The sequence below is a fragment of the Pteronotus mesoamericanus genome, unplaced genomic scaffold (assembly GCF_021234165.1).
Source record: "Pteronotus mesoamericanus isolate MK-2021 breed Mesoamerican mustached bat unplaced genomic scaffold, CSHL_Meso_final contig_74, whole genome shotgun sequence".
In the NCBI taxonomy this organism is placed as follows: Eukaryota; Metazoa; Chordata; class Mammalia; order Chiroptera; family Mormoopidae; genus Pteronotus; species Pteronotus mesoamericanus.
Window position 1 is genome coordinate 26,605,280 of NW_026555247.1, and position 25,126 is coordinate 26,630,405.

General features: G+C 46.3%; 1 protein-coding gene across 5 annotated transcripts in view; it reads left to right on the forward strand.

Moving 5' to 3' along the window:
- Positions 1-25,126, forward strand: part of CTIF (cap binding complex dependent translation initiation factor) — a 251,769-nt gene that overhangs the window by 194,857 nt on the left and 31,786 nt on the right. For all 5 annotated transcript variants that reach the window (XM_054583614.1, XM_054583615.1, XM_054583611.1 and 2 more), the window contains exon 10: positions 18,289-18,444. In XM_054583614.1, the coding sequence (XP_054439589.1) occupies positions 18,289-18,444 (156 nt within the window). The remainder of the gene's footprint in view (positions 1-18,288; positions 18,445-25,126) is intronic.

Here is a 25,126-nt window from a genome sequence, read left to right on the forward strand (position 1 = left end):
TGCCCTGATGCTTAGGTAACTGCCATGCCCTGTGAGTGTCCCCAGCATCTCGGGCAATCCCTGTGCCCCAGCCGCACTTCTCCAGGGTCGGCACCTCCCAGGTATGCAGCTTCCTGGAGTAATGACAACTTGCAGTTGTTGAGAAATGGGCCGTCTCATCAGCGACCACAGATGTGAGACTGCACCTCACCTTCCCATCTGGCCAGGAGTGTCCTAAGGGAGTCTCCAGATTCCAGGAAGCCTGCAGCGATTTCTTCCATGTAATGAAGAGGCTCCCTGGGGGCGTGGGGGGGATCACTTTTTCGTTTTATTTATTTACGTTTCCTAAAATGGCTCATAGAGTGGCGCCTGTCTTCTCTGGGCTCTCTCCGGTAGGCGGGCTCTGTTTTCCCCGGGAGCTTACTCCCCTGGAAGGAATGACGAAACCCCCTTCCTCTGGGTCCTCAGACTGGGGTTCGGCACTGGGTTCTGCACCCCTTCTGTTTTGTCGCTCACTTGATGACGCAGAATTCTGTGTAGGGAAAGAAGAGTTTCAGACCATTAAAACCTATCTCCTTGTGTAAGAGTTTAATGTTTATGGATAATAGGATTTTTTTTTCCTCCAAAAGGATGGAGGCTTGACCATCGTGCCTCAGGAAAACCGAGTTGCTCACCATTCCTCATACTAAGCCAGGTGGCATTTCTCATGCTGGACCTGCAGGCTTAGGGCAGAGGAGGGAAACACCCCCCGAAAGGCCCGTTTTGAAAGGGCACACATCCCAACCACTCTGCATTTTAAAAAGAATTTTGAGCTTTGCATTACTGAGGGTACTCTGTCCAGGAACAGGGGATTTGCAGACTGTGGTTAGAGCAGAAAGCAGCTGGTCAATGTGGACGTCAATTTGTAAGGGAATAACAGCTGAGCTTCAGCCCATGCCCCATGCAACCTGTGTGTTCGAACACGTGCCCCCACGGCACCCCAGGGCCGACTTGGGGACGGGAACCTAAATTAAAACAGACCTGCCTCTTTTACACACTCACAGCTTCTGGAATATTTGTACGTGCGCTCCTACCTTAAATTCCTTAGGGTTGCTGATGCAAGGGACTTGTGCCATGGGAACTGCGTCCCCCGGGTCAGGGTCTACGTCTCTCTGCTTGGGTCAGAGACCCAAAGTTCCCTTCGTGCCATCCTTTTTTCTGCTCAAGCCTCCCCTCTGACAGCGGGTGTCAGACGTGCCCAGCCCAGGGCAAAAAGGGCCAGGTCAGCAGCCTGTTCCAACAGCCTTCCCTGCCTGGGTTCCTGATGGCCTCGTCTGTGTCCCGGAGAGATGCCAGGGCCTCCTGGGGTCAGCCCCCTGGGGGAGGGTTTCCCTGGGTCCCCAAGAGGAGTATCTGAACTAGCCCTAATTTCAAAAAAAAATTTTTTTTAATTCCCTCCCTTCAAATCCTACCCATCTTAAGTCATGTTTTTCTCATAGAAGGCCAAGTAAGTTTCTGGTCACTAGAACTGTCATCGTTGATGTTTACCCTGTGGTCTGACTGAGCAGTTGCTAGAGAAAACAGCCTTATCCTGAAGGTGCGGTGCCACTGGGTGACCCCGGGCACTGTGGAATGCCGGGAGGGCGTGCCTGGGGCAGGGGGGCCTTAGGGTCACTCTCCTGGGGCCTTTGCTTCCAGCCCGCCCCACAATGGGACAGAACTCAGGCTTTTGGATTTCATAGTGTCTGTGAGAGGTCGTAGGGTACGTCATAGGAACCCATTCTCTAGATGGGGCTGAGCAAGGCCAGTGACCTGCCCAAGCCCGCACAATGCTCTCTGCACTCGCCTTGGATGTTTTCCAAGGACCAGAGTCTTCTGCGGCAGACAGAGCCAGTGGCTTGGGAAGGGAGACCACTCCAGGCTTCTCCTTCCCTCTCACCCCGTCAGAACATCGCCTGTCACCTGGGTAACACTTCCTCTGCCAACAGCAGAGCCGGCACCCCAGGGGCCAGCAGCGGGTGAGAAGGTGCCAGACGCTACCGGTACCTCCAGCTTCCTGCCCTTCCTTTCTGCAGACCTGTGAGCAAGCTGGCGTTATTTTTATCTGGGGACACTGACGCAGGGAGGTGTTTGTCAGTGTCATCGGGTGAATGCAGTTGAATTATCTGTTGTCCAAGGTACCCCCAAATAAGTAGTGTTAAGTGCACTAAGCTGTTCACATTTAAAAATACAGTCAGACCGATGCAAGATAATTTGCTCACGGTGCTGACATCACAGCTTAGGCACAGAGCCGTCAGTTCCAGAGCCCAGGATTTATTTTTACCCTTTTGGGTTTTGGGATCATCAGACATAAGGGCTCACACTTTTTTTTAAACCATAATTCTGTGTCTATAATCCACAAGAGGGAAAATGGCCACAGTCCAGATTGGACTGAGGGACAGGTTATAGACACTGTGACTGGGTGTGTGCAGAGTTGGCATGAGCTGTGCTCTGAGTCCAGTGAAGCAGCTGCTTGGTGTGCAGGTGTGTGTTCTATGAGGCCCTCGGGAGGTTTCTAAAGACAGTTTAGGGGTGCCCCTCATAGACCTTGCAGCAGAACCCCTCGCTGCATTGTTTCCAGTGTTATTCAAGTACCTCCAAGTCTTGCTGTGTCCTAAGAAGTTGGTCCCTGGGAGAGGGGGCGGGGCTCGAGTGTGCAAGATTGTCAATCCAGGCAGTGGCTCTCAGCTGGGGGTCATTTTGCCCCCAGCAGACATTTGGGAAGGTCTGGAGACACTTTTGGTCTCCACAACTGGGAGTGAGAGTTGGGGGCTGCAGCTGGCACTGAGTGGGTAGAGACCTACAATGCACAAGATGGTCCGCCCACAAGAAAGAATACTCCATCCCAAAATGTCCAGAATGCCGAGATTAGGCAAACCTGCTCTGGCTGATGGCACCTCCTCCCACCACCCAGTATGTGGCTTCGTAGGAGGCTCCTGGTCAATGTAGGGAAAGTGAGCGGCGCTGGCTGGCAGCCCTCAGTCCCAGGGACCAATTCAGGAAGTGTCTGTTGGGTCATCTACCTTGTGCAGGCCAGGGTCAAGCTGGGTTTTACGGGGCTGATGAGCAAGCTGCGGTCTCCATCCGTCGAGACCAAGCGCCCAGTTTTGTAGAGCAGGTGGTTTCATAACCGTTGCCTCATCTAACCTTCACCGCCACTCCTGGGCCAGTGGGTCAAGTGTCATCAGCCCCATTCTGTGGGTGACCAAACTGAGACGCAGCTAGGTGAACAACTTGCCCAAGGCCACGTCGCCCCAGATGGCGGGTCTTCTGATGTCTTCATGAGATCGTGTCTAGGAAGGGTAACACACCCCTTTCCCATCTCAGAGTTCCCTCTTCTCTCTGGGGTCATGTCGGATTCCATACTGATGCGGAACCATTTTCATCTTAGCATCCACCTAGTCCCTGAAAAACTGCCTTTTACAGCCCAATCTAGAATCACCTGTGTTCGTGCCCTCTCTGACATTATTCCAAGGCCAAGCTCAGATCCAGCAGGGAGCTCACCTACCAGGAGAGGGGCCAGAAGACCGCCTCACCCTGAACTTTAAACGCCATCCCCTCCCTAGCACCGCCCGTGCTCAGAGTCCCCCGTTTATTTATTCAGTTAGCTCAGCAAATACTGAGAGGCCCCTGGGTCCTGGTCGCTGGATGTGCATGAAAGAGACACAGTTCCCCGGCCCCCACGGCACTCGCAGCCCAAGTGGGAGAGGCAGTCACTGGGCCCGTACACCAAGGTGTGTGCCATGAAGGACAGACAAGATCCAGCACAGCGGTGGACAGTGACAAGAGTGGAGGCCTTTAGGAGGGACGACTAGGTCAGGCGCGAGGGTGAGCATGACAGCCTGCTCCTCATGGGCCAGAGGAGTGTCCCCAAGCCCTGGTGAGCGAGGCTTAGGGCAGTACGGGTAAGGCCCCTTGGTGTGCATGCAAACAAGATGGGTTTTTTCCTTCCCCGACTCTTCCAGTATTTCAGCGGGCGCCCCCCTCATCAGAAATACCTTGAAGGCTTCCTCTCAAATCAAGTCAACAGGAGTCCCCACACTGCTGTTTTATAACCAGCTCTACTCTCCCTCCGCCAGACACGTGAGGCAGGCAAAGAGGAGAGAAAGACATGAAGAGGTTTGCAGTGTAGCCAAGGAAATAAAATATCTCGTGAGACCCTCGCTAGCCAGAACATCAGCTTCTAGGGGAGGCCGCGCCCCTACCGCCACCTCTGGCTCAGCCATCTGTCTGTGCTACCCACTTTTTCCCCCTTCTCTCTCCAGAAGCACCATCCCTCTAGCCTGGCCCTGATTCCCACCACACACTGGCCAGGTGGGAGAGGTCACACAGACTGCACCGTCACGCCCGGCATGGATGTCCTTGGTCCCCGACTTGGGAAGACCAGGGAAGCCAGAGGGGACAAACATCCACTGAGTGCCTCCCCTGGCCGGGTGTCTGTCATTCTCATGGTGTCTGGCCCTGTTACTCTTTCCTGCATGGGGAATGGGAGACTGTGGGAGATCTTGGGGCTTGCCCAGGTCCGAGGGCTAGGTGGGAGTCAAATCTCCCAGGCCTGTCTGGCTTTTTGAGCCCACAGGGCGTGCTTGACAACACACTAGTAGTTGTCAAACATTTTTAGTAGCAGAGTTATTTTCCCAAACTCAGTTTCGGACATGTCCTCAACCAAGTGAAACTGACCCAGCTGAGGCTCTGCTGGGAATCGAGGCACCTCTGAGCATCTGCCCACCCCCTACTGCCTGTCATCCGCCGCCACAGGCAACCCACGGGTCCCTGGAACACCGTGAGGGCCCACCCGGTCTGCGGCCTGGAGCTCACAGCTCATCGAGAAGGCCTGAGTGCTTCCTTCACGGCCACCCCCGCCCTTGACGTGCTGGGCACAGCACAGACATCAAGTCCAGATGGGTAGGACCAAATGGAATGGCATGTTGCAACAGTGGGTCCCTTCAGACAGTGATGATGCAGACAGCTTCCTTTCACGTCTTTGCAGGAAAAAAACAGGCACGACCTTCGCTTTCACGTCTATACCCACATGTGTTTCCCAGAGACAGGGCAGGAGCCGGGACCCCCGCCGCACAGACGCGCGTCTCGGCCTTCCCTGGGCCCACCGGACCTGGTGTCCGCCTCCACCCCGCGCCCCTCCGTGCACAGCCCCCAGGGCTGTTACTTAACTGTCGTTCAGAAAACATTTTGGGATACAGCTTGATAAAAGATGTGAGCTCCCCCATTACAGCTTCCCTGAGGAATAATGACCTATAAATGTTAATGTGACTTTTGAAGACTTCATCTTGTGGCAAAGTTCAAAGTCTCGGGTAGATTTGGGCTTCAGGCTGAGTCATTCTGGAATCCCCATTATAGGCCAAATCTTTTCGTGAGCATTTCAAGGGGTTTTCTCAAATTCTATAAATAGTTTAATAACGCCTGTGTAATCATCTATTTTTATCACCACCCTTCCAGACGGTTTCAGAAGTAATGGGGCTACTTATTGAGAACAGGATTTCACAAGCCTTCAGTTTCCGATTGCTTCCAGAGTGTGGCCTGTGGGCCTGGCTCCGAGCAGCGGGATCCCAGGCAGACGTTCTGCCTGGAGGAGGTGACCTGACCCTCTTGAAAGAAACCTAGTTCAGGCAGAAAACCAGGGAGCAGACTCTCGGGATCTCCAGGAAGCTGGTTTGGCTAGGTTCTGGTCTCAGCTCCCACTTAGCTCACAGGGGAAAAACCTGGACAGGACACTTGTCCACTGTATACCTCGTTCATCAAATTGCAGAATGGGGGCAGAGTAACGCTTTTCTATTTAGGGAGGGCACTCATGTCAGTTTCGTCACTCCATCGCCATGTTGACCCTGTGCAGGTCAAATAGTCTCCTTCCATCTTACAGATGAGGACACAGAGGCACCGACAGCAACGGGCCCTTCTAATTTGCAGTCATCTTGCTCCTTGAGCTGAGGCCAGGGTGACCACACACCCCCTCCCCCCAGAGAGCTCTGTATAATGGCTTAGACAGACCTGTGTAAGGCCAGGCCCTGGGACTACCTGCCTCCCAGCCCACAGCTGCTCTGGGCTGGGTGGCCCCCAGGCAGAGAGGGACGCCTGCTCCGCAGAGCGGACAGCTGGCCCCTCCTGCCTGGGGCGGCTGTGGGGAAGTGCCTGGCAGAGGCAGGCAGCACTCCTATCTACAGGTGGGCCTTTTCAAGCGGGGCACCTGTGTGACAGGTGTTTTGCTGGGAGAAAGATCTCCGGAAGGAGACAGAATCAGAGACCTGGGTTCCAGCCCCGGCCTCGGAAGGCTGGTCAGATCCCTAGACTTTGTCCTGCAGTGTGAGGTACTGTGTCGGGGAGAGCTGCTAACGCTTGTGGGGAATGCCTGGGGAAAAGGGCTGCGTAAATGTGTGGTATTGTTATATTCACCAAAAGCGGGCAAGCAGCTGGTGAGGCCAGGGTGCAGCACCCACATAGCCGACTCAGTATCTGGTTACCAAGAGCTGCCCCAGCTCTGTGGACTTCAGTGCTCCTACTCACCTGTCCCTGGCAAGTGGTACCTGTAGGTGTCTTCCTGAGGCTAAACGAATCAGGTCATCCAGCCCTCTCTTCCTGCTCAGGCTGAAAGGTAAACTTCCAGCCTCTTCTGAGGGCTTTTCAAGGCCACAGCCACAGCAGGTGCTGGCTCCCCCTTGCCTGAGAATGAGACTTCACGCCTGCGTAAGTGTGAGACAGAATTCCCGCTGAATGGGCCCAACTTCTCAGCTTCGCCCCCACTGCATCCTAGTGCCACCCCGACCCCCAGCCCAAGGATCAGCAGGGCTCCACTTACCTGACCTGATTTTGCCAACTCAGAAATATTCTGAGTGCTCACACTCTGAGAAACTTGGACAATGTCTCCAGAATTATCTAGATTCAACTGGAAGTGGCTGATAGGAGTTTCCAGCCACAATGTGCTCCCTTGACCTGGAGCCAAGTGCCAGAAAGAATGCATTCTCGGCCACAGGGCTGTGAACCATTAGTCACAGAGAATGTCCCCAGTGATTTTTTTTTTTTTTAATTTAAATAATAGTTAAAGGGCTGGCATTTGGGGCATGATTTTCATGGCTATTTTTAGAATATATTTGGAATCATCACCATAATGTCACTCTCTCTTCATTCTTTTTGGTGGGACTCAAAGGGCAGGAGTCACCACCAGCACGTAAGGAATTAGACATGAGGCTCGGGAGGGCATCAGACACGTGTGAAAGCCGCACTGATGGTCCCAGGCCAGGTCTGTGTTTATAGTGGGCAGCTGTTGTCTTTGTTTGTGATCTAGGGATCTGTCACAGGGCCCCATCTGCCCAGCCACAGAATTAGTCACATGACTTGAGCCCGGCAAACCAGATGGGAAGCCCACCTCCAGGTCCACTATGATTGGTCTGAGGGATGGTCATGTGATGAGCAAGGCCAATCAGAATCCTTCCCTGAGATCTGTGGGTTGGACACGAGGAAGGGGGTCTGTCCTCCTTTGGCTCATGAGCCATTATGATAAAGACTGGGGGCTATCGACAGCCATCCTTGGCAGGAGAGAAAGTGGTCAACATGCACAAAGCCAAGACAGGCAGAGGCAAAGGTGGGGAAGGCCAGCCCTGGCATCGTCGTTTGAGCCCTGTGGACCGGCAGTGTCCTTGGACCCAACCCTTCCTCACATCGTTCAGGCCCTGTGTGCTAAAGCTAGTTCTAGGGGGTGTCTGTCACTCACAGCTGAGAACGCCAGCAGTGCCTGGGGGCAGAACAGTGAAGCAGCGGAGTGAGGAGGGCTTTGGCATTGCGCGGGTAGGTGTCTGGGACGTGGGAAGGGAGGTCAGGGATCCTCAAGGAAAGGTCCAGCCTGATGTGGAAAAGGACATGCCTGAAGGCAAGGAGCAGTGCAGGGCCTAGTGGACATCAGGACTCGAGGCAAGCATTCCATTTCATGCTCACTCCAGCCTCCCAGATGCCTTCTTCCTCCAGACAAGATGCGGAGCCGCAGTAAACGATTGCCAGAGCTGGAGTGACCACTAGGTCAGATTCTCGCTGTTCCAGAATCAAGGTACAGCTAGATCCCCAGCACCAGGCCTCAGAGCCCAGCAGAACTGAGCCAGGACTGGCAGCTATGACCACGATGTACCCATGATGGCCAGCTGTGAGTGCAGTCTGGTGCACATGACCCTTGGCTGGGGCCTCACACACCCAGACTGCCAGGAGGAGGGCGTGGCCGGGTCTGGGCCTGGCTTTGGTGGACAGATTGACTCAGAATGCAATGACCAGGCGGTCTCTCTGTCTCCTGTTAAACACCTATTGTGTGCCAGGTACACTGCACATGTGACTCCTTAAAGCCAAGGAGGTCCGTCTGACCTGGTCAGGGTGACACCAAGACATGGGTGATCCTTCCATGACAGTGCCCCAAGTGGGTGTGCTAGTGGGCTGTCACCAGCTCCCCAGGACCCATCCCTTTAACATCCCATCCCGACTCCTCAAGGAAAAAGAAACTTCCTGCCAACAGTAAATTAAAGTGTACTTCCCTCCCCACTGGGGCGATGGTGGCAGCAGCCACCTCTCTGCGCAGAAACAAACCAGAGTCACCAGGGGTGTGGAGTGTGGATGGGCAAAGCTCCCTTGGTCATTTGTTTTAAAAGAAAGGAGGAAATGATGGTGAGTTTGCAGGGATTGGTGGCACTGCCCACCTACTTCAGGAGGTTTCCGAATACACTGGGATCCTTGTGCCTTGACCCCCCCCCCCTTGTCGCCGGGCAGCATCCCCCCGCTGCGGCGGCTGGCCATCGCCGGGGCCGGGGGTGTTTCCCCCCTCTGCCTGTATGCAGCTGTTTTTGGCTTGACCACAGGACTCGATCATGCCAGAGTTCATGTGGTTATCCAGAGCAGGAAGAATTTCCCAGAATGCCTTGAGAAACCTGAGACACTGAATGGCTTTCAGGGCTTATTGATGTGGCCAGTGCAGGAAATAGCAGTACGTCAATAAATAGTTTTAGGCAGGAAACGGGGCTTAAATGGTAGCCTTAAAGTTTGGGGAACGGCACTAGGGGTTGCTGGGAGGGAGCCTGCCAGTCCGATGAGAAGCTGGAGCCAAACACCAGACTTTGAAATGGTTGCCACCAATCTGAGGCCCCTCTCTGGTCCTGGATGCAAGAGACTGAGTTTGAGGCAGAGCTGGGGGCCCCAGGGACGGCTGGGTTCAATTGGCAGAAAAGAGCTCCTTGTTGCAGAGGAAAAGCTGGCAACCTACAATGTGTGTGCCCAGAGGAGACACATAGGCTGGGTTTTGGTGGCCTCTTGGTTGGCATGTTCACAGTCCGTTTCGCCACCCTTTTAGTGAGAATCTGCACTAGTTGGCAGGTCACTCTCCAAGAGTTCCGCTGTCCTAATTTTTAAAAAAACTAAACTAAGGAAAAGGGTCACAACCCGCCAATTTCTTCTTAACTAGCTGTTTTTCTGATTGTAAAAAGAAATGTTCACAGAAGAGGAAAGAAATTCAGAAAATAATAAAACGTTAAAAAATAAAGGTTACCCATAATTCCACTATTGAGAAACAATTACTGTTAACACTGGATATTCCTCATCTTTTTAAAAAAAGGTATTCATGAACAAGACTATGTAATACATAGAATTTTGCTTTCTTTAAAACAGCATCATATAGCCCTTTTTCATGCTATTGTAAATTTTCATAGATATGATTTTTAATGGGCGCATGAATCATCACTTAATCATTGCTCTATTGTTGGACGCTTAGGTTGTTGAATTACTGTGTGCATTAAGCTTATTTTTCCTGTTATTTTTAATTATTTCCTTATGGTAATTATCCAGAGGCGCAATTACTGGGTCAAACAATAAGAACACTCTTAAAGCTTATTTTAAGTTTTTCAAGAAAGTGATGCCAGTTTACACTCCCCATATATGAGAGTTCCTGTCTCACTGCATCCTTATTGGCACTGAGAGTTCCTAGTTTTCAGTTTTGATAATATAGTTTTTTGGGGGGGAGAGGCGGACATTTTCATTCATTTGATTGCTGCTGAGATTAGTTCATTTTCATATATTTATCAGCAATTTATGTTTTGACATAGGACCTATCTTTTAATGCCCTTTACCCTTACCCCTTGTCACATTTATTGCAGATATTTTCCCCAGAACATTAATTGCCTTCTAAAAGTGCTTATAATATTTTGATGCTTTCCTCTGTTGTGCTAATGTGGAAAGCCTTTCTCCATCCAGATAGTTGATAAATACTCAGTTTACTTTTATTCCAGTTCTTAGGGTTTGTCTTTTTTTTTTTTTTTTTTTTTTAATCATTTACCTCTTTATTCCATCTGGAATTAATCTTAGGGCCCAGTGTGAAGAGAGGCTCTAAATTTTCTTTCCCCCTCCCCCCCGCCCCAGACAGCTGTCCCTGTATCAGCGCTTCAGGGAATAATGCTTCTTTTGCCACTGATTTGTGGTTCTTCGGGGACCATGGACTAAACCCTGCTGAATGCCGAATTTGTCTCTGGGCTGTCTGATCTAGCTATGCTTCCCTGTGTCCGCTCCACACCCTTGTGATTCTTAAAGCTTTCAGATAGGTGAAACGTAATATAACTCTTTGCAGTTTTGTTTTGCTTTGTTTTTAGCTGCTCCCCCTGTGATTCTTTCAAATTACTTTTAGGATCATTTTTTTCAAGCCTCCATTCCCCCTTCCCCTCCAAAGTTCCCATTGGAATATGGAGTATAAATTGGTGTTGAACCTGTGAATCATTTCAAGAAATTACCACCTTTACAATGCTGCCTACCATTAAGGAGTACTGTGTGTTTCTTCACTTATTTAAGACTTTCTCTTAAATCTCTCAGCTCAGTTTTGCAATTCTCTTCATAGAAATCTTACACATTTCTTAATGTCATTTAAGAAATTTTGTATTGCTTTACTAAATGAACCTTCGTGCATTAAAATATCTCACTGATTGATCCTAGCATAGAAAAGCTGTTGATTTTTGCGTACTAATTTTGTATTTAAATACTATTATTAATTAATTAGTCAGTTCCCAAACTCTCTTATAAATTCTAATCTGTATTAGAGAATTCTCTTGGGTTTTGCGTATATGTAATCTTGTTAAATCATTTTATCTCCTTCCTTCCAAGGGTCATGGATGTTTCCGCTGTTTTTTAATCAGGCCTATTGATGTAATATATTACGTTTATAGATTTCCTGATACTAAATCATCCGTGCCTTTCTGAGATAAAATCTACTTGATTGTAGTGGATCTATTTGCTAGCATTTCATTCAGAACTTTCACATCTATTCACATTAGAGAAATTAGCCATAGACTTTCTTATTTGTAATTTTCTATCACTATGAGATTTTGGCCATAGGAAATGGGAAAAGCTTATAGTTTTCTATGTTCAGAATCAGTTTACATACCTGAGCAGTTATCTAATTTTTTAAAAGTTTGAATCAACTTACGTTAAAAAAAAAAATCATAACTTTATAGACCTCTTCATTCTTTCAGAACTTTTCATTTTGTTTTACAATCTTTAGTCTTTTCTGGCTTCTTATTTCTTTAAAGTCCGGTATATTTATTTTTTTAAATCACCTATTTCATCATTTTCTCCAAAATCATCAACATGGGTTTATAAATAGTTATTATTAAGCTTTTTGTCTACTCCATATCTGTTTTCATATTTTGTTGGCATTTCTAATATTACTTCTATTTCTTCATTTTATGTATAATTTCTGTTTTCTATTTTCTAAGTAATTTCTGGCTTTATCTGTAGTATGTCCTAAATTCAATAATATATTTTACTTTACCTAGTACATCCAAAATTTCAACATGTAATGAATATTTTAAAAATCCTGAGGCATTTCACATTCTTTTTTTTATCCTACGTCTTCAAAAACTAGTATCTATTTTACACCGTACAGCACATCGCAGTGTGTATAGCCACATTCTGAGCACTCAGTAGGCACATGTGACTAGTAGCAATCGTATTGGACAGCACAGGTTTAGATGATATATTTGTTTCCTTTTTTTAATAGCTAAAATAATTCAGACTATAAATTTACCTTTTATTATAGCTTTGACCACATCCCACAAGTTTTTGTAGCTCTTTATTTCCTAAATAATCTATTATCATATATTTTATTTTATCTTTATTCCATCTTTCTTTAGGAGAATATCTTTTAAACATCTAAGTAAGTGGCGTTTTTTTTTATTTTTGAAACTCGTTATTTCACATTTTAACTCAATTTAAAAACCTCCATTTTAGTATATTAGGCAACTGGAAAGTTGTTACCCACACTATCTTGCATCACAATTGCAGATAAAGACTTTTTGTATAGCTATAACCTCACAATCAAATTCCACTTTCTTTCCCTGATAGGTGTGGCTCAGTTGGTTGGGAATCATTCCACAAGCGAAGGTTCACTGGATCAGTTTCCAGTTGGGACACGTGCTTATGTTGTGGGTTCAGACCCAGGTCAGGACGGAACGAGAGGCAACCAATCGATGTTTCTCACGTCAATGTTTCTCTCCCTCTCTTTCTCCCCCCTTCCCCTCTCTCTTAAAATAAATAAATAAATTTTCTAAATTCAACGTAATACCTTTTTTTGGACAACAAAATGTGGTTCTAAAGTTAAATTTAAATCCTTTGACATTTAGGGTTGCCCGCTCCATTGGAATGGCTTAGGATGCTTTAGAAGAGAGTAACATTCTCGGTTAGAGTAAAAACCTCATTTCCATACTGTGAAAACCCAGAAAACGCATTCTAAATTGATGTTTCCAGGCAAGGAGAGAAAACTGAGTAGCAAAATGAAATGATATTTTTAACTATGGTCCATAAGATACTCTCTGGCATTCAACTAGTTCAGGTAAGACTACTGCTAGTAATCTCTGGTCACAAGCCTTTTGTAGGCTAGAAAGGAAGGCAGGGAAACTTGATGCCCCAGTTCCCTGACAGCAAGTATTATACCTTCTAAAGTGTGAATTGTAGGCATTCCAAACATTATATATAAAGAAACATTTAAAATGTAATTCTTCCTAAAATGTTACATTTGCTGCTTAAACTTTTAGTTAAAATGAAAGGTAGCAGGTTGTAACACATTTTAAACAGTGCAAACAAAGAAATCCAAGCACAAAATTAAACACATAAAACAGGTATTGTCCTTTTTTGGCTCTTAAGACATACAGCCCCAAAATAGCAAACTCCTAGTTAGTTTTCTAGGTAGATTAAAATCAAGATTAACAAAATGTCCAATGTGTGTCCAATTATAGCCTCTATGAGTTAAAAATTCTGTTGGTTGTGAAACTCTGTTGCTGTCCATTTTTGGCCTAGAATTTTCAATATAAGTGAGACTAGAAATATCAGGGGGTAGGAGAAAGGGACTTTTTTTTTCTTGAATAGTTAAAGAGGGAAATTTTTATCTAGAATGAATTATATGAAAGGTGAAAAAGAATATTCAAAGTCAGACATTACTAAAATTTGAAAATACAACAGAAATTAGAACACAAGAACAGTGCTATATTATTGAAGATTTTAAAAACTTTCTAAACATTTTGAAGGAGGAAAATACATAAACTATTTGGGCAAATTATTTAATTGCTAAATTAAAAATCATATTTTTTTGCCCTGGCTGATGTGGCTCAGTGGACTGAGTGCTAGCCTGCGAACCAAAGGGCTGCTGGTTCAATTCCTAGTCAGGGCACATGCCTGGGTTGCAGGCCAGGTCCCCATTTGGCAACTGTTTATTTCTCTCACCCGCTGATGTTTCTCTACCTCTCTTTCTCCCTCCCTTTTCCCCTTCCTAAAAATAAATAAAATCTTTTTAAAAAATCATGTATTTTCCTTTTTCCCATGCAGGTCTCTGAAATGAAGTCCTTAATTATATGACAATTTTATAGCTATTAAAATATAGCAAGAAAAATGATATAGCCAAATAGCATATATGTATATATATCCATATAGATGTATAGGTGGTGGTTTAGAGTTTTATTAGCATGTACCCTTTAGAATGGTGGTCTTAGTTTTTATTAATGTAGTGAAGTCTAGTCAAGTTGGTTAAAAAACTATTCTCTTCAGATATAAGTTGTTAAGGAGGCTTTATTTGATCTTTCTTGATATTGCTGAGAATAGTGAACACGTCTCCTCTAATATCCTTCTTTTAGAATGTGTTCTAAGAAATTTTTGATTTAGAACATTTCACAAGTCTACTTATAACAGGCAACTTCACCACCTTTCTTACATGTTTGTAAAATAATAATAATAATACTCTAGCTTTATTTATTTTTAAAGAAAGTGATTCCTGGATAGACCTTAAATTGTATTTGCTCAACTTTAGGTTATGTTAATGTCCTTCTAGTCTTCCTGATTGGAAGGCACATAAAAGCAACTGAAAAGTTCTCAAATGTAAATAAACATTTCCAAACTGTCCGGAAAAAGTCCAGCCACTGTTAACAAAACGAGAACGATTTGCGCAACATCAGTGTAACCTGGCAGCCAAGGAGCGTGGACAGGAATGCGCATGCATGAACAATGATGACTTCACTGTACTAGTCAGTGGAGGCAGTAGACGCCGTTGAGTGAGCATGTGTACTGTGTGGCCATTGCATTCAAAATGACTGAGCAAGTAGAACAACAAACCTGTACCAAATGTAGCATTAAGTTTGAACAGTCCTCCTCAGAAACCATTCAGGTGATGCAGAAGGCTTTCAGGGATGGTGCAATGGGCGCAATGCAAATAAAAGTGTGGCACAAATGCTTCAAAGATTATCGAGAATCTGTTGAAAGTGACCCATGTTCTGGAAAGCCTGAAACAAGCAAAACACCTGAGAATGTTAAATCAACTAAGATCGGCAACTGACAGTGCAAGAACTAGAAGCTGATCTGCAGATTCCAAAAACTACTGTGCCTGAGATTTTGACACAGGATGAAACATGTCATGGCAAAATTTGTTCCGCTGCTTCTGCTACCAGAGCAGAAGGAACATCGTGCTGCATTTGCTAATGACTTGATTCTACCTGCTACCAATAAACCAGATTTCCTCAAGGAGGTCATAACTGGAGGTGAATCGTGGCTAAGAGTATGATCTGGAAACAAAGGCCCAGTCGTTCTGATGGAAGTCACCGGGTTCTTCACGCCCAAAGGAGGCACGGCAAAGTCACAGCAAGATCAAGACCATGTACTGTGTTTTTTGATTGGGAAGGTGTTGTCCATCACAAGTACGCCCCTCCAGGCCAGACAATTATTAATAAGGAGTACTACCTTAATGTTCTTCATTGGTTGAAGGATGCAATACAACGAAAACAGACCACAGCTATGGGGAACTGGTGATGGGCAGCTTCATCATGGCAATGCGCCCACTCATGCGTCATGTCTCGTGCAAAGTTTTTTGGGAAAACATCAAATCACCCAGGAACTCAGACCTCTGACAGTCCAGATTTGGCACCCTGCGACTTCCAGCTTTTCCCAAAACTAAAATCACCTTTGAAAGGGAAGAGATTTCAGACCATCTATGAGATTCAGGAAAATACGATGAGGCAGCTGATGGCAACTGGGAGAACTGTGTTAGGTCCCAAGGTGCCTACTCTGAAGGGGACTACGGCATCATTGTCCTATGTATGGTGTTTCTTGTGTCTTGTCTCTATTTTTCTTGTATAATGTCTCTATTTTTCATAGTACATGGCTAGATACTTTCTAGACAGACCTCGTATGCTAATCCATTTCTGCCCCCAAAAAGCAGTTCATTTTGGGTGAGAAATGGACCCCTTTTGGTTAGAAAAAGAAACTAACCAATGATCAAGTATAGAAATTTCCAGAGTTTTAAGAAGACTGGTTTAAATCAATATACAGTAGTCATTTTAACCTGGGCTTCATTACCTGATCTGATTGATAATTGGCTATTTTTTTAATTGTTCTTAATTCTCAGTCCAAGAATGCAACCTTTAGAATTTCTGTGTTTTCAAACTCATAGTGGAATCACAACTTACAACAAGGCTAGTTTCAATGCAGTCTTATTAATTACATTATTTATATGATCCAGGTAATTAATGTTTGTTAATTTAATCAGTCATAGAATGTGAATGGTTTTATTCCCCAGTAACTCTATTTTGAGTCTATGCTATACAGTGTATGATGTTTTATGTTACCTATTATGGGTTGTGTTTTTGTCAATATAAATAACCTTCTTATTTTATTTAATGATCATAAGCTTGAAAACTGCTCTGATTTTACTAGTGCTTTAATTTCATTGGCCCACAATTATTCTACTCATCTATTTATTTTATCTGTCTTGTTTTCAGTTCTACTCATGGTTACTAGTGTTTACTTTAACATTTTTTTAAAGGCATACTTTAATTTCTATTTCTCTAATTATCAAACTTAAAAAAGAAGGCATAACTTGTGAAACCCTACAGTCTAAAATACGAAATGGAATGAACTTTACGACCTTCTGCCCCTCTCCTACCCAGTATTTATCAGTCTCTAGTCATTTAGTCTTGGATTAAGTCACTGCTATTATGAAATTCTTATTCAAACTGCATTTAAAAATTAAATATCCTCTCTTTCAAGGATTAGCTCTGGCTTTTGATTCAATCTTATAACCACAATTCTAATTCCATATTTTGACTTAACTTCATAAGCCTACCTGACTCCAGTTTTCACTTCTGGTCCTTCTAGACCATGATTTCTTTGAAATTGAGTCATACGTTTTGTTGGTTGGAGCATGCATTCAAGGAAATTTCTAAATTTTTTAATTACTTCTGGTGAAAAGAAAAAAAATATATAACATAAAATTACCATCTCAGCCATTTCTAAGTCTACAGTTCAGTCATGTTAAGTATAAGTCACATTGTCACTACAACCCATCTCCAAAACCTTTTCATCTTGCCAAAAACTGAAACTCTAACCCATTGCCCCTTCTCGCCAACTTCTGGCAACCCCCGTTCTACTTTCTGTTACCATGGTTTTAACTACACTAGATACCCATTGGAACATACAATGTTTGTCCTTTTGCGACTGGTTTATTCACCGAGCATAATGTCCTCATCCCCCATGCTGTACCATGTGCCAGAATTTCCTTCCTTTTTAAGGCTGAATAATATTCCATTGTGTATACAGACCACTTTTTATCATTCATCCATTGATAGACACCTGGGTTGCTTTCCTCTCTTGGATCCTGTCAGTAACGCGGCTATGAACATGGGTATGCAAGTGTCTCTTCAAGATCCTACTTTCAGTTCTTTCCAATAGATATCCAAAAGTGAAACTGTTGGGTCATATTGGGATTCTATTTTTAATTTTTGAGGGACCACCACACTGTTTTCCATGCCAGCTGTACCATTTAGGTTTTGTTTTTTCAAAGGCAGGCATGTGGGTGGGTGGGATTTTTAAAAACATTTGCTTTTGGAGGATTCTTTCTCTTGCTTTCACTCATAACTAGGTGTGTTCTTTTATTCTCAAGCATATGAAGATGTTACCTCAATATCTCTGAATTTTAACATCAAATATAGAAATAAAAGGTCAACAATATCATTCCTTTGTAAGAAATCTAGGTTGGTTGTTGGTTTTTTTTTTCCTTCACAGCTATTTGTAGAATTTTTTTTCTCTTTGAAATGAAAATGAAAATTCTCTGGCTAAATAAATGTGAGCTACCAGCGTCGCTCTACCTGGAACTCCCGGTGGCTCTTAACACCTTCTCTTGTATCATAGCTATGAGTTAACATGTCTTAGCCTTAATGCAGTGCCTGGCTCACAGTGAGACAATGATACTTTTAAGGAGGGTAAATGAATGCATGAATGACTCTGATTTTTTTTACTATCCTCGAGGTCCCTTGTAGGCAGGGTCTATAGCTGTCTCTTGCCCCGTGCTCAGCCCCAATTGACTACTGTTATCATGTACCCAGCAATGTTTGATTGCCTGCCCTCATGTGGAGGGCGCAATTTGGAGGGTTAGCAAAGGGAGAGACGTTAGGCAAGGGGAGTTGAACAGAGGAAAGGGGCGGTGACTCTGGGAAAGTGTTATCTTCCTCCCCCCCATCTCAGTATTGGGGTCACTTGAGGCAAGGCTGAGGGGGTCCCAGCCCAAGGACACTGAAGAACAGGTGCTGTGGCCCAAGATCACTGTGGTCTTGCTGCCCACAGTGAGTCCCAGCATTCCTGCTCCAGCCACAGGTCACTCTTCCTCCTTGAAAACATGGGGTTTACCAGTTGCCCCTGACCAGCCCTTAGACAGCAGGCCCCGCAGCAGAGCCGGTGGTGCACGGGCCCCGGCCCAGCCCCCCAAGGCTGACCCTGTCTCTTGTTCCTCTGCAGAAGGACTTCACGGTGCGGGAGGAGCTGCAGCAGCAGGACGTGGAGCGCTGGCTGGGCTTCATCACCTTCCTGTGTGAGGTGTTCGGCACCATGCGCAGCAGCACGGGCGAGCCCTTCCGCGTGCTCGTCTGCCCCATCTACACCTGCCTCAGGGAGGTAAGAGCCCCCCGGCCGGCCTGAGAGCAGGTGCGGCGGTGTCTGTGATGGAAACTCAGCTCAGAGGCGCCGGGAAAGCCGTGAGGGGCGCACAGTTATAAAGTGATGATCCTTGGTTTTTATTTATTGAGTTTACAGAAAGGGAAACAGCCCCCCTCCAAAGAAAGCATTACTAACTCAGGCTGCAGGAATTCATAATCTAGACCACCACCTGCACTGAGTATTATTTGAACGAATGGATCTTTGGACTGGATTGGTTTATTGTTGAATTACATATTTTTTAAAAAAGCATTTGCTTCTAAATTTTATCTGAAAAAGAAATAAATAAGAACAATCAAGAAACTTTTAAGAAGCAAGGAGTCCGTGGGGTACTTTCCCTATCAGGCATGATAACCCACTGTAGGGGGCCACGCTGGCTGCCCTCATGGGCAGACCTGGGAGGGGCAAATGCGGAAGCTGGGAGCTCACTGGTGGGGCCCAGGACCACAGCTGAGAAAGGGAGGAGGGCTGTCTGCATTCACGTTATATTTTGGAGTTAGTACCAGCAGACCCTGCTGACGTGCACTGTGGAGAAGGGTGAAAGGATTGTGGGCTCCTTGGATACCAGCCTGGTGGCCTCATTGTTTGGGATGGGGCGTCTGGAAGAGAATAGAGCAATGGTGAAAACCAGGAGTCGGTTTTGTATGTTTGGGTGACCTGTGTGTGGGTCATCCTTTGGAACTGTCTGTCACGTAGTTGCTCAGATAGAAGTATCTGAAGATCAGAAAGAGGTCAGCCTGGGGACAAGGACTGAGCATTGTGTGAAGTGTTGATATGTACCTGGTACTCAGGGCTGGGGACTAGATGGCGTCACCCAGGAAGAGGGGGCAGGCGGAGGAGAGGACAGGAGCCAGCAAGGAGGTGGTGGAGGAGTGACCAGGAGGCCGGGGGCAAGCCAGAAGGCGTGGGCCAGAGAAGGTCCCAGAAGAGCGTGACACTCATCGCAGCTCTCCCTGGGAGCCGGGGTCAGCCCACACTTCACACACGTGGTCCTCTCCCACCCCCAGCAGCGGGTCCCAGGACCTAAGGGGGAGTCGCCTCTGGGAAACTGATAGAGCCAGGAAGAAAGATAGTAGAGCGATTTAAGAGCAGGGAGGGGTATCTGTAAGTGGCTCTGAAGCAATCGTTTGTAGGGAAGCAGGGCGCTCATTCCAGCCGGCATGGGTACCCGGGAAGGCAGCGCGCACAGCCTCTCCTGGGCTCTGGGAAGGTAGGAGCCTCTGCCACTCAGCGTAGCCAAACATCGTCTTAACACATGCACTTGAATTTCGACTTCTTTCTCAGATTCACACAATGGTTTCTCCCGACTTGACTTCACTCCCCAAGGGTCTTAAGCTCAGAGTGCAGCACCAAGAGAGGCCATAGCTTTGCTTTTTGCATCCCTTTGGGGGTGTCCAAAGACCGCCCTCTTGGAGGAAGACGGCTGGCCCAGGCGGCCTCTTGGGGTCCCCCCGTCCCTGCCTGAGTTGCCCTGAGCCCCTGACAACCCATCTCAAGGCAAAAAGCAGCACTGTTCCAGGACAATGACCTGGACTGTCCCAACATGTTCCCTTTGCGTGATTTGGGCACCCTCTGGTATTGCTGTCACCTGCCCTCCCGAGCGGGAAGTAGGGCTGAGCACCAGACACGTCGGACACCGCTGAGGTAGTGCAAACGTTCTGGTGTGAGATCTGGAAGGTGCCAGCAGGCCTTACACAGACTGGAAACAAGGAACCTCCCTTAATGCCCACTTGTTTGAGTGCATCTCTTTGGGATGGTGTCACAAACACAAACCTCTGCCATGCTCATGGTAGACCTAAAGAGTCAGTGGATCATATATGGCTTCCACCATTTTGTAAAAGAGGGAACAGGAGCCCCATGTTCCAACCTACCTGCTTGGGGCCTCACGGTGAGGTGATTCAAGAACATCAGCCCTGGGTTCAAATCCTGCCTCTTCCGTTGTTCATCTGTGCCGTCTTGGGAAAGATTCACCTGCTCTGAGCCTCATGCTGCTCAGAGCGGGGTTATGCTACTTAATCTACAGGGTTTGGGGAGGAAGTCGCGGTGAAGAGCAGATGCTAAATGTACTCGGGCAACTAGGTTAGAATGTGGAAGGAAATGCCAGGGGACTTGTTGGGGGCAGGGCGGCTCTCAGAGAGCTGGGTGTCCTCCAGTCTGACTTCGGGCCAGGGCACACACCCAGTCTTAAAGGGACACGGGGGCTCAGTGCCCTTCCAGGGACAGCACAGCCAGTCCACGCCAGACCTGGCCCAGAGCTCCTGACCGTCCGATCCAGAGCTCTCTCCAATGGAGAACTCAGCTTCCCTAAAACAGGGCCTGGAGAAAAGACCGGGACATAAAGGTGTGTCCCGGGGATCTCATCGGTCCCGTTGGCAAGCCTGTGCCGTTCCCAGAATTCAGGAGTCAGACGCCTGAATTCTTAGAGTCAGTTGCTGCCTCCCCTACCTTACCATGCACACATACTCATATCCAGTCCCGACCCAAAGCAAATGGAGCCAGCTCTCAGAAGTTTCTGGAAGTCAGAGGCACTGCTGCTGCCTCTCTCTGTGCTGGAAAAGTTTAGGCTTTCCTCCTGAGGCCATGCAGGTGGCTGGTCCCAAATCAGCAGGGCTTACCCTGCCCTGGAGTGCTCCCAACTGCCAGAACCACCCCCTGGCCTGCCTTCCAGCTGCCCACTCAAAGCATGCGGGTCACACCACAAGCCCCTCCAACAAGACATAGCTGGAGCTGCACCCAAAAGCCCTCCTGCTCAGTCCTGGCGTGGGCCCAGACCCGCCTCCCTGCCTCCCTGCAGCCAGAGCACCCAATCCTTACAGCTCCATCCTTTCATGTAGCCTTGTAGTAAGTAGTATTTAGTAACAATAACAGCTCGTTGGACGTTGTCCAAAGCAAATCTTGCATTCTTATCTCTTTTAACTCAGACATTACCCTGAACGTTATCATCCTCATTTTCCCGAGAACAGAGAGGTCGGGCATCTTGCTCAGGGCCACACAGACAGCAGGCAGCAGAGGCTGTTGGAATTTGGCCTGAGCACTGGGGCTGGCGCTGCTACCCGCCCTGTTTCCCTGACCGCGGAGCAGGGAGGCTCCTGCTCGCGTTCTCTTCCCAGTCATAGCCCAGCGCCCACTACGTGGCCGAGGCCAAAGCAATCTTTGTGGAATCGATCCTGTTTTTGCCATAAATAGCATTTGCCAATCAGAGATCCTTCTTTGAGGGACAGAGAGGAATAATTTTCAATGAGTTCTTTAATTTGTTTAAAAGCCAGCGGTTTCTGCCAAGGTGGTTTTCAGAGTGATTGAAGAGTGTTATTGATGGCCCGAAGCTGCGTGGGTCTCCTTGCCCTCCTGTTTACAACTATACTCGCTTCATGGCCTCTTTTGAATTTTTTTTAATGTTTTTAAATTTTTTATTGTGGTAAGAGCACTTAACATGTGATCTGCCCTCTTGACAGATTGTTAGGTGTACAAAACAGTATTGTTATCTACAGGCATAATGTTGTACGGATCTCTAGAACTTACTCATCTTGCATAACTGAAATTCTGTACCTGGTGGTTAGCAACTCCCCGCTTCTCCCTGCCCCCACCCTCCGGCAACCACCGCTCCCTTCTTTGCTTCTATGAGTATGACTGTTTTAGATACCTCATTTAAGTGGAAATACGTAGTATTTGTCCTGTGACTGGCTTGTTTCACTTAGCAGAATATCTCCCGGGTTCATGCGTGTTGTTGCATATGTCAGAATGTCCTTCTTTTTAAAGGCTGAATAGTAGTCCATTGTACATGGACGGCACGTTTCCTAAATCCATTCGTCAGTGGACACCTAGCTTGTTTCCAGGTCTCGGCTGTGAGTCACGCCGCAATGAACATGGGAGTGCTAGTTCCTCTCCAAGATCTTGATTTCGATTCTAATGAATAAATACACAGAAGTGGGATTGTTGGGTCATATGGTAGTTCTAGGTTTGTTTGGGGAACCTCCCTCCTGTTTTTCCTAGCACCTGCACCATTGTGCATTCCCACTAACAATGTTTAAGAGTTCTAATTTTTCTATGTCCTTTCAATACTTGTCTTTTACATTTATAGGAGTGGACAAAAGTAGATTTACAGTTATGAGTACACAAAACAGAGTTTCTTCATGTATTATTATTTATTTATTAACTTGTATTTTCCCATAAGAACAACTGGAAGCCTACTTTTGCCCACCGTGGTATATGCCATCCTAACTAATGTCAGGTGACGCCACTTGGTTTTGGTTTGCATTTCCCTGATGACTAGTGACATTGAGCATCTTTTCATGTACCTGTCGGCTTTGTGTAGGTCTTCTTCAGGAAAATGTCAATTCAAATCCTCAGCCCATTTTTAAAATCTGGTTACTAGTTTTTTTGCTATTGGGTTGTAGGAGTTTCTTATATACTGGGCCAGGCAGGAGTAAGCCTGCTTGAGTGTGGTTGGTAGGGTAATAATATGGATGTAATAATTTATAGTTTTAATGTGAACATTTCACCTAAAATGTCATATGGTGAGCTTGAGGGGGATAGTGTTACATTACAGAATTACATGCTTATGATTTTTGTAATAAAAAAGGGGCATTATTTGTGCCAGACCCCCCCTTTTTTTTTTTTTTTTGAGAATCTACCCCTTATCAAATACATGATTAATAAATATTTTCCCCATTTTGTCAGTTATGTTTTTACTCTATTGATTGTTTCCTTTGCTGGGCGGAAGCTTTTTAGTTTGATGTAATCCCACTTGTCTAGCTCTGCTTTTGTGCTTTTGGTGTTAGACCCATAAAGTTACTGCCAAGACCAATGTCATAAAGCTTTTCAAACCCTGTGTTTTCTTTGAGGAGCTACAGTTTCAGGTCTTCTGGTAAGTCCTGAATCCATTTTGAGTTGATGTTTGTGTGTGGTGTGAGAGTCTAATTTTGTCCTTTTGCATGTGGCTATTCAGCCTTCCCAACATCATTTGCTGAAGAGACTTTCCTCTCCCCATTATGGTTCTGTTTTGTTTTGTTTTGTTTTGGCATCTGTGTCAAAGATCTGCTGACCATACATACATGTATTTACTTCTGGACTCTCGATTCTATCCCATTGGTCTCTATGCCTATTTTAATAACTATAGCTTTATAATATATTTTGAAATCAGGAAGTGTGATGCCTCCTGATTTTTTTGTTTGTTTCATGATTGATTGGCTATTTGGAATCTTTCATGGTTTCATACAAATTTTAGAATTGTTTATCTATTTCTGTAAAAAATGTCACTGGAGTTTTGATAGGGATTACATTGAATCTGGAGGCCACTTTTGCTACAATGAGCATTTTAACAATATTAACTGTTTTAATCCGAAATCAGGAACAAGACAAAAGTACCCACTCTCACCACTTCTACTCTGTATATTACGGGAAGTCCTAGCCAGAGCAGTTAGGCAAGAAAAAAGATATAAAATGCAACCAAATCAGAAAACAAAAAGTAAAATTGTCTTTGTTTACAGATGACAGGATCGTATATATAGAAAACTCTAAAATCTCCATCAAAAAAACTATTAGAACTCATAAATGAATTTAGAAAAGTTTCAGGATACAAAAATCAGTTGCATTTCTACGTACTAATAACAAACTACCTGAAAAGAATATCAGGAAAATGATCCCATTTACAATCGCAGCAAAAAGAATAAAATACTTAGGAATAAAGTTAATTACAAAAGTAAAAAGACCTGTACACTGAAAACTACAAACTATTGATGAAAAAAAGTAAAAATACAAACAAATGGTAAGGCATCCCTCATGGCGCTTTTTAATAGCATTCTAAGGACCTCTTCATCCCATGAAGTCCTCGGCCAAACTGTGGCTGCGAGGATTCCACACACCAGAGGGCTGCAATTAGTGTTTGTTGCACAAGCTAAGGGTTTTGTCATCTCCCATCTCAGCCGGAACCGACCTGCCAGGGTTTGGGTCCTGTTCACCCAGCACCATACCCCGACCCCCACCCCCGCCTCCTTTCCTGACCCTGCAGTGCTCTAAGCCCTCTCAGCTCCTCTCTCACGTCTGTGGCCCCGTAGCGATTCTGCTAGACTCCTCCCCGTCATCACTGACTGCTTCTCTCTGGGCCCCTTACTTCAAGAGCTTTGTTGAAAATTCCTCTGGCAAGGGATGCTCCAGTGGCTTTTAACCCCTTACACCTGTTTTGTTCTGTTTTGGTTTTTTAGCAGCCTTTGCCCGTGCACAGTGGACCTGTCTCCACACACTCCCTCTCATCCTTGCTCTCTCTATTCCAGTCCCCACAGTCCATCTCTACCCGTGATTGTCATCTTCCTGCTCGCTTCCGAGTCCGGGCCGTTGCCAGAGGTCAGGAGCAGGAAAAGGAGGGAGGGTGTGCCTTGGTCAGGAATCTCTCGTCCCTCTACACCCCCCTCTGGCCCACCAGCCTCTCCCTCTGATTGGCTCCCTTGCTCTCCTTCCCTCCAGGCCCCAGAAGCCCCATCCACCCGCCCTGCCTTTCCAGAGGAAGGGCAGGGAGGGGGCAGGTACCTCTGAGGGGTGTCTTCACGGGGCACCCCCAGGGATGCAACTGGCTGGGCTCCTGGAGGAGGCCGGCAGGCAGGCTGGGGAGGACGCAGAGGGCAGCCAGTCAGGACTTCTCAGGAAATGA